Consider the following 15855-nt stretch of genomic DNA (forward strand, 5'->3'; position numbering starts at 1 on the left):
CCACTATTCATCAACGTCTGTCTGAAACAGATTCTTTGATATCCAAAGAGCACATTTATGCAAGCAGACCCCGATCTTATGACTGTTGAGTTGGAAGAACAAGTTCTTAATGAAATTTATGAACATCCAGAGAAGAGCACAAGAGAATTGTCAGTGCAGTTTAATGTCAATCAATCTATTATTTGGAGGATACTAAAAGAGCAACAATTACATCCATACCACCTCCAGAAAGTTCATACTCTATTGCCACGAGACTGTATTCCCCGTGCTGGTATTTGCCGATGGTTTTTAGTAAAACTTGTTTACCCAAACTTTTTAACAACCGTTTTATTTACCGACGAGGCACACTCTACAAGAACAGCTATCGTTAACATCCACAACCAACATATTTGGGCAGCTGAGAATCCTCATGCCATCAATCCTAATCTTCCACAACATCAGTTTTCAGTAAACATTTGGGCAGGAATCATAGTAGATCATCTACTTCTATTCGAGCTTCCTCCCAGGCTTAATGGCATAATCTACTAGTCTTTTGGTATAAGTTTAATGTCATTTAGATATGCTAGGTACTTTCATATAAAAAACTTTTCATAAAAAACCGAATATTTTTTGCAATCAGCTACAACTTATGAGTTATTAGTTCTCTCCTCATAAAACAGCAAATTTTTGTGGTGTAATGTACTTCATAAGAATACATTTTATTCAACTTTTATTTAAATTTAGTTTAGACAGCTTACATAATTCTTTTCAGAATTAAATTCTCTACAATTTTGATTGCGAAGAATTATTTGTTTACTGATCATCAAAGAAAGTTATTGGGCATCAAACGTAGAGGTCTGTGTTTTTCTACTCAGATTTTTTGCATATTTCAACTTTTTTCTCAAAAACTACTCACACTACAGCTTCCAGACTAGTTTTATTCAATTTTCAGATATTTTTCCATATGAATCCAGCTTAAGTTTTTCAAAAACTAGTCCCCAAACAATTCAGCATTGGTGTATTTCACCAGAGGAACTGAATTCCGGGCGAAATCTTTCATCCTGTATAGCTCGCTAATGAAGCGTTTATGGATATATGTTTATGAAAACTTTTTTTCTTATTTTCACCTCTACTATCACGTATTAAATTATTCTACCATAATTATGAATCACCCTGTATATATAGATAAATATAAACAGGATACACATGACACGGATAGATTAAAAACACTAAAAACTTACATTTAAACGAGAATTTTCGGGGGCTGGGCCCCCTTTGTCAATCAACCAGGAATTGAAGTGCAGATTTGAACATTCTAACGGTCGTGACCACAGAGACGCGGTAGAGATGCGTAGACCATAGAGCTCAGACGAACAGAGGCGCACTGATTGAAGGAGCATTATGGAATTAGTTGGTGGGCCATGATGAGTTATTTCGAGCGGGAGATTTCAAATTTGAGTGGGTTATGGATAAGGAAAGGTGTAGATTATGAATTGGATTGAATCACTGATATAACGGGGGTAGCTCACTGACTAGAAGTTTGCCTTACTTTCTGCCAAGTGATTTGTATGTGAAGATATGAATAAGTGAATTTGGATGCATATATACAAATACAGTATAAGAACAAAACAAAAACAATATATATAAAACTAACAGGAACCCGTGCTTCGCAAGGATCTATTTCAAACTTGATAATCTGAAAACTTGACGTAATGAAATTTTGAAGTTTTAAATAGGCCTATAACCATCTTTGGTTGATTAAGAATCTAGCCTATATGCAAAATTTCAAGATAATCAGTCCAGTAGTTCAGACGTGATGATGCGTCAAACATAATTTTCCTTTCCCGTACGTGTATAAGCCAAATCTTTATTCCATTATAGATATGGTTAATGACTGCAAGAGATAGGAGAGTGGAACAGAATAGTTGTGAAACTATGATAGCGCCAGGAGTGTCTCAAACACAACTTTTTGAAAGAGATTTGAAAAAAAGTTAAAACAACAGAACTGAAAGTTGTCAACCTTATCATTCTTCCTCCAGGTTTTTGTTTGAGACGAATGTAATCTTCTATCTTCTATATATATTTATATAAAAATGAATGTCTGTTTGTGTGTTTGAACCCTAAGATTTGAAAAATACTTAACATAACGGCATGAAACTTTGGGAATATGTTGTGTGAATATTGGGGATGGTTTCTGACCAGAAATTTTAATAGGGTGGCTAATAATGATTATTTATTAATCCATTTTACGGACCTATGTTTTCGAAATTGTCGGCCTAGCGGCTACCGAAGAACGGAAAGATGATCATGTAGTGTCAAGTGTAGTTGATTGGTACCAGCTGTAGATAATGGTTACTTGGAAGATCTATACAAATAATTATCACTCCCCTATCATTGAGTAACCGGAAAATGTTGGAAGAAATTATTCACCTCATGGAAGAGAGTTGTTCATATTGCATTTATTATTAATGAAGAATGTCAGAATAATTTACAATTTTTTCGAATTTAGCTTAGCTTATATTCATCCAAAAATGGAAGATGGAAAGAATATGTAATTCCTGGTGATTCATCGTACATCGCATATTTCCTGGACCATCTATTGACAATCAACAACTATGAAAACATTGAATTCATCTTTGAAACACTGATTTATCCTATCTATTTTTTTCTAATTCAACACTTTACTGTTAGATATTACTACAGTAAATATATTACCCACAGTATGGCCATTGGAATTTTTTTTCCCGCCGCTGCCATGAAGATTCCAACTATTTGAATTTTACAATGGAGCTTATATGGGATTATAAGTAAAATCGCTTGCTTTTACTTATTGAAGTATATTTTTGTGATTATTAACTTCGATATAATCTCTTTCTTGTTTTTTTTTATATTCCCAATATAGTTTTGGAACTTGAAATAGTAATTTGTAGATAATAGCAAGTATAAATGAAAGGTAGGTAACGTAACCTAAAAGCTGAGTTTCCAAAAAAATACCATAAAACTTTTGAAATGTGTAATGATATTGTAATACATTTTGTTCCATTGACAAATGATAAAGTTCTATATCTATTTCTAGAGGCATGATGGAATTCCCATCACAATAGATTCCATAACATTTAAATAGTTTGTTTTATTCAGCCAATAAGTCTGACAAAAATATTGTAAAGCACAACATTGAATATAAACTCTGGAAGAGCCAATTATTCTAGCCATAGTACTACTTGATGAATTCAATAAACATGTGAGAAATTGAAAAATAACACATATAACCATTATTTTTTATATTTAGTGATATTTCTAATCTTAGCCACTGCTCGTGGTAATGCAACTCGAAAATCATATCAATTGCTATTGTACCAACATGTTATGGGTAGGGTACTCAGTACTGAAGAGAATCAATCAGAGAAGTCAAGACGACTTTAATCAGCACTTAATCATGGTTAAATATTTCATAAAAAGTTATATTCAATTGAGCAACAAAAAATATTTTGAAATTGGATTATTTGAAGTTCGATCCAATAAATGGGATGAGAAAATACACAAAATTGAAATTTATCTTTCTACATATTTATATAGATCACTGGTCCCCAATAAGTTGTCCGCAAAAGCTCTAGAAGTGGTCCGCGAGGAGTCCGAAGGAAAGGAAAATTGATGTTTTAAGCTTTATTCGTGTTTTTTAAAGTTATTTTTTTGTCTATATTGAAGTATAATAAATTTCTCTTCGAAAATGATATATCAAACTCATCTTAAGTTCATAATATGTTTCCAATCGGTAAAATAAGTGATAAGTTCCAAATGTCCAATGCTTTAAGATAGGACTTGAAAGTTTGTTTGGAATCTTAATGGCGGATTTATACCATGTGACCCAGCTAACCAATCAGAAGCGTGACAGTCAATGGCCATACTGTGGGTAATATACTGTAGATATTACTACCAATTGATTGAGAAGAATATGTTTTGGGAATAATGAATGCTGCATGACTAAGCACATAGGAAGTCCGTATTTAAATGTAAATGAAAATATTGATTGTCAGATAAATTTCATGATTCACCAAATAAAGTAAAGTGTGACATGAGATACATTGACTTTTTGGCGGTACGAAGTTCGCCAGGTAAGCTAGTTGTAAATAAAGCTTTATTAACTTATTAATAGTCAAAGCTGAAAAATACAGGCTCAATCACCAGGAATACTATAAATTCTATGAAGGACCAGTAAGCCATTAATTTTGAGTAGTTTAATCACTTACATTATAGACACTGGATACATTATGGACAATCAATACATATGAAATTTATTAGCTACAAAATAAAAAACTTTGATTGAAGTGACCCCGACTACTACAATATGAATAACCATTTATATCAAATATAAGGAATTACTCACATCTCTCATCCACTCGTACTTTTTGTTCACAAAATATTAACACAAAAATATGAGTTATATTGAATGAAACGGCTAGTACCTACACAAGTTTGTCTTTTTCTGGCCGTGCTACAAATAAATGTACCTAGGTTTATGTTTGACATCTTGTTTTTGTGATCTTGTTGTCTATTAATAAATTTGTCAATGTGATTTTTGTTCGCAATAAAATTTGAATTTGAAAAAAGAATTATCATCAAACTCCTAACCAAAGAAAATCTCTGTGCTCTGTTCTAATCAGAATGTATGAGACTCCATATACAGCTGATAGAAGGCGCAAACAGAGAACTGGCCAAGCATGCAACAATGGAACAAACACGTGATAAGCTCGCGCTTTCGATTCATGGAAAATTAAATTCGATCAGCTGATTGATAAAATTATTTTAAGCTTCCTAATAATTACAACAATGTTAGAATATCATGTATCAATTATCTCAGTTCCATATTGCATTCACCTTACCAAGTTCATAACCTTACTAAATAGGATCCTTTTTCATCCTTTGAAGCCCTTAGAGGCAAAATATCTCAAAATACGTTCTTAGTGTGCGTCTAGCATGTTTGAAAAATATTTGTGCAGAGTGTTAAGTCTATAGGCCAATTAGTTTAAGCTGTAGTGTGATTTTACATGAAAATATGGAAAAAATGCCCTCTCCTGGACCCCTCTCTGCTCCTGGTCGGAATTTTCCTGCATAGATCTAATTTTTTTTTCGCAGCTGAACAAAAAAGTTCCTCATGACTTTGCTGTGCAATGAGCGGTTAAAAAGTACAAAATTTTTGGGGGGCCCCAGCTCCCTTAGGGGGGCAAATTTCTGAAAATCCTTTCTTAGTGGATGTTTTGAGGCTATCATAAACAATTGTGCAAAATTTCAAGTTTTTAGGCTCAGTAGTTTGGGCTGTGGTGTGATTTCAGTCTGTAGGGGCTTAGCCTTTTATAGATATAAAGAGAAGAAGAAAAAGAGAAGAATAAGAAGAAGATGGTACTGATTCTTACAATAATTATGCCCAGTTCGTTAGACTCCGGTTTGTGTGACATGAGATACATTGACTTTTTGGCGATACGAAGTTCGCCGGGCAAGCTAGTATCAGATAATATTAAAGGTAATAGTGATTCACTGATTAAAAAATTTTTCATGTGAACATTCCATTCGCAATATTAGCAAAATAATTTTAAGTTGACACGAACATTACTAGTAACATGTTTACTCTGTAAACATGCACTAGTTCATAATATTCATTTTGAGATTTCCAATGGTCTAGCAAGTAGTTTAAATTTCAATAAATTGGTGCAATGGAGCCTATTTTCATTTTAGAATGACCTGATGAATATGTTGAATTTGCAGGGTCGGACAGCTCATCGCGGTAATTATCAGCTACTGATGTTGAATTATATTAGGTTTCGGATTTCTGTGGCAACATGTGTTAGCCTACATGGACCTGTTCATGACAAAGAGCGCGCTTAGCCCCCTCCCCCCCACCATCACTACTATGGTCCACTGTTCTGTGAAGGATAATTCGAATTATGGCACTGGGCACAATTCAGGGATGAGAGATAATTAGTATGCCAGTCACACTTCATTGACGATTTCCATTGGAATATGCTGGCTGCCAATTACAGGATGCTTGCCTCTCTATGCACGGCAGATATTGATATGAGCCTCACATATACAATAACGGTAGCCTAATACCAACCGATCAGAATGTCTTAGATGTGATTTCAATTAAGCTTAATGCACCAACATCTGATGATGTATTTACATAACCATCCACAGTATGTGTGTGGCTCTTGCTACTAGTATCCAATATAACATGAAATTGGGTTTGCTCATTCATCAGCATTCCATTGAGTTTGACGAGTTCAGTTTGTGATTCACAACGTGGTGGTGAGAAGCAGTTCAGTTCAGAATATTGATTGGACATATTTGAGGAAAACCTACCAGCTTCACCCTACATAAATAATATACAAACTGTGTCATGAGATGGAAGTTTATTGAGTAGCGCCATTGTGTCTCCAATGTCATCAATCTATTTATTATAAACACAATTTGTAAGTTGTAATCATGCTAATTCTCCAATAACACAATATTTCGATGAAAATTGGTTCTCATCTCATCAAAGTGTGGATGTCTAAATCCTTCTAATAATATGAATCAAAAGAATGGACCATTTCAAATATTTAAATTATTTTGGAAATAATCACAATCTCATAATTTATGCAACATAATAATGATTCCCTTTTTCACTAATGTCTAGTGAAATTCAATGAACATATTTTTATATTGAATAATTTTGACAAAGATGTCGATACTGATCATCAGCAGCTTTCAAGATTATGTACTGTATAATTACAACTTTCTATTGTGAACTATCGAATTAATAATATTTTGAATTTTGTTAGAAATACATTAATTGTTAGATTACAATACGATTCAATCTTACAATTTGCGAATTTGACGTTGCTCATAACACGTATTTTTCTTAGAAAATAAAATAATATTCATTCACTTATTCATATATTTATAAAAATTGTTTCCAGTATCACTTAAATTAAAATCCCCTTGTTTTATCTTGATTCATTTCACGTTGTACATTTATACCATAAGGAAGATCTACAATATTCATCTATTGTGAATGAATATTCAATCATTGATCTAGATATACGATAATCATAGATGAAGGATAAGCATAAGCATAAGCATATATTTCTTGTCTCTGATATAATATACCACCTATGATTCCAATGGATTTCAATGTTGTTTTAATTGTTTGTTGCCTTATTGTTTGATAATAATTCTGTTGACAGAGAGATTCCAAGATCTCCATCTTCACACCTTGACTTTTTGTTGCAATGCAGTGAACATCATTCCGGTTGTTTTCTTTCTTATCTTCCTTCACTGGAACGAGGCTTCAAGCGAAGACAAAAACACCAAAAAGCTTTCTCGTGTTTTGTGACAGGCAGATATGGATCAGAATTCCAGCTCTTTTTTATGTTTTGAATGTTCAATTGTTTATCAAGTCGATGATTGTTGAAATGTGCCAAGGGGAAAAATAATTCCAAGGAGTGGTTTTAATGACGATGTTCTAGTTAAAATGAGCCATCAATAGCTATGCAGCTCTCAGAAAAAATTGGAATTATTTCCGAGAATATTGCTGGAGAATTCTCATCCTTGACTTTGTGATCACTAATGGAAAAGCAACATGAGAACGTACTCTTTATTCTAAGTACTGAATTCAATAGAACGTTGAACAGTCGTAGAATGTGCTACTCCAAGAATGTCTTACTATTCAATTTCTCAGAATTTCCCCAGCTTTTAGAATATTTCACATCTCACTTTCATCCCAGCTTTCCACATTTTCAACGCTAACACACATTCTTTGGAATGTATCCTAATATTATACCCTGTTCCAGTTGAGTTTGAACAGCAGCAGCAGATGCAAACGCAATCACTCACTTGCTGGCAGAGTGGAGCTTGAAGATTACTGTGTGTGCCAATCGCCGAGTAGAACCTCTATGCAGTTTCAACAACGCCGCCGGTTCTGAAAATTTCATTATCATTCTCCAACGACAAATATTTTAATTTCCAAGCGGAGAAAAGCAAACGATTCGGGAGGATGGTGAGGCTCGACCATCGGAAAAGCTCAAACGCAAACAGATCGGCCTGAGTGAATGATGAGAAACAGAGAAGGTGGAGTGGATGATGGAAAAGGGGCTAGTTAAAACAAAATGCTAATTGGACATATGGCGGAAGAAGTGCTGTTTCGTCCGCTTTTTTTCTGAGAAGAGTTTTATCGCTTGGATTTTGTGACCCACCACGGATAAGCAGCTTACTCGGCACCGCGACTGCTCCAACTCCGAGTGCAACCTATCTGTAAACGCAGCAATGGATATATCACCGCAACCAACAACCAACTTGTAAGTAATCTCGGCTCCATAGCCAGCAGCTGCACCACTTCCTCAGCTGCAAAAATAACACTATGCTAGTGACACCAACTGATGACTTACATCAATTGAGAGGGATTTTCTTGTAGGCTAAGATTAGGCTAGCCTCACAATCCTTTGAATGCGACTGGTTTTTTTTCGAGCGCCTGATAAGAAGAAGAGAATACTAGTGGGGAATTTCCAAGTAATTTCGATTGTTAAATATCACTATAGTATCAACTTTGGATGTACGAGGTTAAAGACATGTAGTCTAATTCTTCCGAATTTATGCACTCGATATATGAATCAAATTTCATGTTAGAGTTACATGCTACCGTTTACATCAATAAGTAATAGAGAATCAAAAATATCTAAGGATGCTCAAAGTCAACATAATATCATGTGTTCCATCATTATCATGTACGGATTTTTAGAATAAATTTCATCAAGATCTTCAACCATAATGTTCTGCCTCACAAACAATATTATAAACTCCTTTTATTGGAGATTTCATTCAAGAAAATAAAAACTGGTGATAATCCCAACTCCATAGTAACTACCCGATACAACGGAGTCTGGACTGGTATCTTTTCAGACCTACAGTATAATTTGGTTGCATTTTTAATACCCAGCCAACACATACTAGATTTAGGTAGTGTATATCTCCATTTATTTAAAGAAGAGATATATTATACCTTAGTTTATTGTAGCACGATTGGATGCAGAATCCTCATAAATCACAATTGCTTAACTATAGACCGAAGGCTACTTTCAAATGAATTGTGAATTATTACTCATGGCATATCAAGAGCAACTTTTCGTTGTTTTCAGAAGTTCAGAACAAAATGGCAATTAATCAAACAGTCGAATGAGTGAAACAAGCAGAGCGATAAAGCCATTTGGGCTTTGCAAGTTTATCTTCTCAACTGGGATTAAACAAGGACTCGAATATTGTCTAACACTCTGGAATAGAACATATTTTGATAAGCTAATGCATGCCCGAACAGTACTGCAAGTTCATTCAACATGTAAGTTTAAACCGAGTGCACAAGTTGGCATACATGGGAGCTCGCTGCTCAGCCCACCCAACTCTGTTTGCAGAATGCTCTTGTGAAAACTTAGATTGGCGAAATATCCCTTGAGACCGGGAGAAAAAATAGACAGCCGGCATGCTGCGAAAGTATTCAAATGACGTGGTGGATTAATAGGATCGATATCCACAAAGCTCTTGAGAGTATCGCACACAAGTTCACAAACATGGATTCACTGTGTTCTCAGTTTCCTTAGTGAGTGAATCAGCTATATCTCTGTTGCTACATTTGCAAAGGAAACCATACTTTTTACATATTAAGAATGATAAACGTTATTTTCCACTACATTAGAATTCCCAATCTATATGGATATGGAAATTTGTTTTTTTTTTGAGATCATCACCGAAAGTCCAAAAGTTTGGAAGTCACCTAGAATCTATTATGCATTATTCTTTCAACATGATCCTCCTCATTATCTTAGAGCAAGGCCAACGATTGTAAGAAAAGTTGCCATCACTCTCTGACAAAAAATTAATAAAGGAAAAATTAAAATGATATCATACATAATTATACTATTTTCTTGTGATAATACTATACTCAAAATTATATTCAATTCTATTCTCTAAAACTTCGTTAACTTGTCTCATCAGGACTCCACTTTTTAAAACTATAGAACCATATATTCAATAGTACTATTATTATATAAGATGAACAATCAACATGATCTTGCTTTTCCAATCCTTTATCTCTATATATAAAAATGAATGTCTGTTTGTGTGTTTGTTTGTAAGTTTGTTTGTTCCTTATAGACTTGAAAACTACAAGACAGAACGGCATGAAACTTTAGGGATATGTCGTGTGAATATTGGGGATGGTTTCTGACCAGAAATTTCAATAGGGGGACTCATAATTTATTGATAATTATTAATAAATTTCACAGACCCATGTTTTGTAATTGCCAAAACATGATAATGATGAAATGATAATGCCAAAAGATGATTATGTTTCACAAAAATTCACACTAAAACTAATCACAAAAATTAGCCCCCTTTTTCCAAGTCTGAGAAGCTGAGTGCATAGAGCTTCTGATTCTGATGCTATAGGTTGCAGGTTCAAATCCCATCACAGTCAACTTTTTTTACTCCAAACTTTCTACTGTATTAAAGTTTTAGCGAAAGTTTATGCTATTGTTTCTCTATGGTTTTATTTTACAATATTTTTGGTTGGACTTCTATAGAAACTCTTTCCCGTATGTTCTGTGTTTGACCTGCGAAAAAAATAATACACGCAAAGAAAAATTGAGTAAAGAAAGTGTTATTGATTTAGGAAACATTCAATGTGTGAAGAAAAATCTTATCAACGATTCAACAGAGAAAATAAGTTTCTTCATGTATTGATAGCATTTAAGAGTTTATAAAGTGATAGAATTGCAATTGATATTATTGAAATATATCTAATATTTAAATTTAATTTTATTTTATTTCCTGGACCATCTATTGACAATCAACGACTATGAAAACATTGAATTCATATTTGAAACACTGATCTAACCTACTTATTTTTTTAATTCAATACTTTACTGATAGATATTACTACCAATTGATTGAGAAGAATATGTTTCCGGAATAATAAATGCTGTATGACCAAGCACATAGGTAGTACGTATTGAGATGTAAATGAAAATATGGATTGTCAGATAAATTTCACCAAATAAAGTCAAGTGTGACATGAGATACATTGACTTTTTGGCGGTACGAAGTTCACAGGGTAAGCTTGTTGTGAATAAAATTTGATATATTCAGTAGTACTATATTTTATTTGGTGATCAATCGACGGTTATTATATGAATATATAGACTGATGAATAATGTTCCCTAATAATCATTCCCTAATAATGTTCCATTAATAGGAATCATTCTTTTATCCCCCATTATAATCCCATAAATTTGATCAGTCACTGTTTTAAAGCTTATTATTTAAAGCTTCTTCTTATACCTTAGTCATAATTATTCTTCTTGAACGTTGATAGAGTTCAATTTTCCGGCTTTTCCCAATCTTGGATGAGATTGGAGGAATTCCTAAAATTATTAATAAAACGGAAGCTATTCAAAAAATGCGACGTAATACACTTTTGCGAAAAGCAATCTTTCAGCAGTCAGGTGTAGAAGAGGAGACCCAGCGAAGGACAGCTCTCTCTTTCTCACGCATTCTCTTCCTCGATTTTTCTCTCTCTCAGTCTTATTTTCACTTCCCTAGCCACCTCCTTCTTTCTCTAGTTCTCTTACATAACTGATTCAGAGCGGCGGGCGCTGATGTTGGAAGTTGTATCATTCACTCATGACAAAAACACAGACGCCGGTCGCCGGTGTACCGACATAATTAAGTTGTCTCAACTTTAAATAAATTACCGACATCATTGTTCCTCCTGAAAACCGTCTGCTGGAAATGAGAATAGAAGTAATTTACTGATAAAATTGGATGATATAATATACATTCTCGCTTCTCCTGGTACATTGAAAACTAGCAACTATTAAAAGGAGTATAAAGTTTTGTCCTGAAAAATGATTAGAACCTATATAATTTCTCAAATGTAACTAGTGGGTCTATCATCACACTTAAATCGTGTCTCATATACACAGAGAAAGTGACAAGACGTATTCATGTTTTGCTCTGTAGTGAAATGCAATTAATGATATCAAATGCATTACTTTGTTTTAGTTCCAAATATTTTTTTCACTCTAATACTTTAATGTTATAAACGGATGATATCCAAATAATAATAAATATTCATGAAGTGGCTCAAGAACAAAATATAAAGAATCATTTTCCTGTGAAATTATAAATTTGTAGGACCAATTATGATAATTATTGGACGGAGGGCTATTATAACTTCTACATTTTATATCAGAACATGCACTGTGTTTCAATTTAATCAAAGGGATAATTGAAAATCATCAACACTCAGCCAACAAATAACATTGAACAAGTTCAAAAATATATATTTTTGATTCCATTGCCTCATTACGTATTTTAGAACAGAGGCTTTAATGAATTTTCAATCGAAGTGAAATTTGTTGGACATTGCTAACTGAAATCCTCATGGATTATGAATATCCCTCATTTTGTTCCAAAGCAAATGTAGTTGAAGCTGTTCGATGAATAGAGAGAGTTACAATATATTTCATTATTGTTATTCTGTAATGTACTTGACATTGAATAAAGATTTATTTATTTATTATTTACTATCTGGCTTGAGATTTCCCATTTCATTTATTCAAGATGATGATTCATTAGCCAATTATCTAAAATTCGAAAAAATCACAGTTCTTATTGATAGAAAGATTTCTTACTCAGTAGAAGAAACATTTATTCACGATTGATTTGAGTCTTACAGTGATTATTGTTCGTACACAGGCTTTAGATATTTATTTCTCCTTTTATTTTACAGTACAACGTGGAACAATCAATCAGAATATCTTAAACTTTTCGCTTGATTTTTTTATTCTTGAAATGCTATAAAAATTCAGCAGTATAAATAAAAAAACAGGATATTGATACTGAATTATTACAAGCAGAGCAGTTGCTAGTGATTTATTAAGATCGATAAAATGGATATTAATCTGAGAATTGCTAGTAGGCTACGTTACAAGTATCTGAGTTAAGTTGTAGAGTGGACATCACTGGCTAAACTTCGCCACATCATCAAATGCAGAAGTCATTCTATTCTTTTATCTAATATTTCTAGTGCCTTCTATCATTTTTCCACTATGAAAAGATAGAGTTACTATGTTATGTCCAGATAATGGGTGATTTACACCGATAATAATAATTCTAATCACATTATTATTTCCAATTCATATGAATAGTATTATTTTATCAGGTTTATAAATTGGATCAAGTGAATGTCCAACAACATTAGGAGTGAGAAACTTATTATTGAACGGAAATCCAATTGAAATGCTGTAATTCATTGATATTATTTATCAACTAGCATTCGAATAAATGCAATTAAAAATTGATTTTCATCTGAAGACTGGCTTCAATAATCGCTATGGCTTCGTATAAAATGAGCGCTGCTATCCAGAGATTGTCAGTTTGGTGTAAGAGTAAACATACCCGACTAGCAATAATACCCGATCGGGTTCGATTCCCGGGCTGGCAAATAATTTTTGGATAGAAGCTCTCATCGAATTACCTTCTAGCGACCTCCACAACCCATGGTGCTGGAGTGGTAGAACCCCACCGAAAATCCAGGTTCCTTTATATCCATAATACTCCATAATCTACATCCTTACCCCTCACCAAGCCTTAATATCCTCCCACTTGTACCTTTCAAATTTCCATTTCCCTGTGAATTTTGCCCATCCAATAAATTAGCCTACATTATTTTCATCATTTGTAAAATTTCCACTAATATTTTCCACTATGTATTTCAATTTAGAAGTGTTTTTTTTTTAATTTTATAAGTGTTTGCCATATGTCTTGTCAGACCTGGCAATGTAAGACGAATTGAATAAATACCATATATCAAATATCTAGCTGTTGTCAAGTCCGCTTGGAAGCAGGAGGCTATTCCGCACAATTTCAGTCGGAGTTCTGAATTTCCAGTAGCTTCCGCGCGCTCCAGCAGTGGGGTCAGGAATCTATCTCAACGTAAGTAACTATCTCACGGCTGGTGATTCAATGACTCCCCGAAAATTCTGTTCGCTTGTCCTTAAGCGCAATGCACCTTACCTTCACCCTGTGGATCCTTTATGACAGAGAATGAATTATATGAGACTAGTAAAACCAGTCTGGAAGATGGATTCACTCCACGTCTGAATTTGCCGTCGGCTAATCTTATAGATTCAGATAATAATTTAATTCAATGGACTGGTGTGGGGTGTCTATGAAATTCTCCCTCCAACTTGATCACACAGACCTCATATAATTCAATATAAATTCCAATCACAGGTCATTATATGCTGTGTATGCTGTCATTGTATTGCAAATGTATCAACAAGCTCAATAGGCCTACTTCCGGTTGACTCCAACAGCAAAGAATATAATTCAAGGATATCTTTCTCGACTTACAACTACACCTTGTGAGTTTGCCAAAACACGAGGAAAATGAGTAGCTAGAAATTCATATTGATACTGACAGTTCATCAATTTATCGATTCTCAATTTTTTCTAAACAGGAACAGTGTTGGAATAAATAGAGTGATAAACATTATCAGTAGATGATAATAAAAATCTGTAATGATTAAGATCGTGATACATATTCACCTCAAGTCTCTTCTTACTACTCAACTGTCTTGAATGATAAAACCTATGTGGTTCGAATCTTGAGCCAAGATACATATTAATGGATTGATTTTATTTAGAACTGTTGGATTGAAGGAACATGACCGACTTATATATATATATATATATATATATATATATATTATATATATATATATTATATATATATATATATATATGTGTACATATATACATATACATATGTATATCAAAAGTATATGTATATATGTATTCCACAATTCAGGAAATATAAACACTTCCCTGAATCTGAGAAATCAATAAATTGAAGTTTTCGAAAGAGATTTTCATTTTCCAGCTACAAATGGAGGACAAAGAGGAATTTCCGGGTCTTCAAGATTGATGGAGTCTCATTTAGGGATATCTCTTATTTGCATGAACATTGAACGAAATATTTTATTCAATCACAACAAATATCAATTTTTCCTTCCCAATATATACATCGCAATAGTTCCCATAAGGAAGCGATAAGTGGAGAGTTGAAGATTATTAATAACGCCAGTCAATCTCAAGTAATGTAATTCCTGATTTGATTAGTTAATTGGATGCATTCATATATTTTCCATTTACATCTTGGTAGAAACACAATAAATTTGAATGTATTTGTTGAAGTTTAAAATTCAATATCACAGACAAGAGATGAAAAACTATTTCATGTGAAGAGGATCTACGATTTCTACTATTGTAATATGCATGGTTTGTGTACCTCGATTAGGAATAGCTGCTTCGACTGGAAGTTGTTCAGCCGCGCAGAGGAGAGCGGCGGCGAACAAGATGAAGGGAGCGGCTCCCATCCCTGCGAGCACAACCCACAGCACTTCAGCTCAACTTTGTCCCAAGTCGGCTTACAGTGTTATCATAGTCTCTCACGAGTCGCCCGGTAGTGAGATGATTGAAATCTGATTGAACCAGTCGGTTGCAGACGTCGAAATCGTACAGAGCACGGAGAGACGCCGGCCGAAACTGACGAGAATTTCGTGAAGCGACGCTCCAGAGCGCCGCGATGACAATGCAACGGTCATGCGCCGCCTCTCTGCTACCCCCAACCAAGACTAACCACCCTCACCCACCCCACACTGTCAGCGTAAACTTTTCCAGCCTAATTAATGTAAATGTTGCTCCACCAGCCTCTTGCATTGCACCCCGTTCACCCATCAACTCCCCTGACGCGGCCTCTTTTCTTATTCCAATTCCCCTTTCACTTCC

At 34.1% G+C, this 15855-nt stretch overlaps 1 protein-coding gene across 4 annotated transcripts in view; it reads right to left on the reverse strand.

The window, feature by feature from the left end:
• LOC111043601 (limbic system-associated membrane protein) overlaps positions 1-15641 on the reverse strand; it is a 474975-nt gene extending 459334 nt beyond the window's left edge. For 3 of the 4 annotated variants that reach the window (XM_039423919.1, XM_039423918.1, XM_039423921.1), the window contains exon 1: positions 15356-15630. In XM_039423919.1, coding sequence (XP_039279853.1) covers positions 15356-15443 — 88 coding nt within the window. In that variant the 5' untranslated portion in view covers positions 15444-15630. Of the gene's footprint in view, positions 1-15355 lie in introns of all 4 variants that reach the window. The other variant, XM_039423920.1, reaches the window with a different exon arrangement.
• Between the last annotated feature and the right edge of the window lie 214 nt (positions 15642-15855).

The sequence above is a fragment of the Nilaparvata lugens genome, chromosome 3 (assembly GCF_014356525.2).
Source record: "Nilaparvata lugens isolate BPH chromosome 3, ASM1435652v1, whole genome shotgun sequence".
Lineage (NCBI taxonomy): Eukaryota > Metazoa > Arthropoda > Insecta > Hemiptera > Delphacidae > Nilaparvata > Nilaparvata lugens.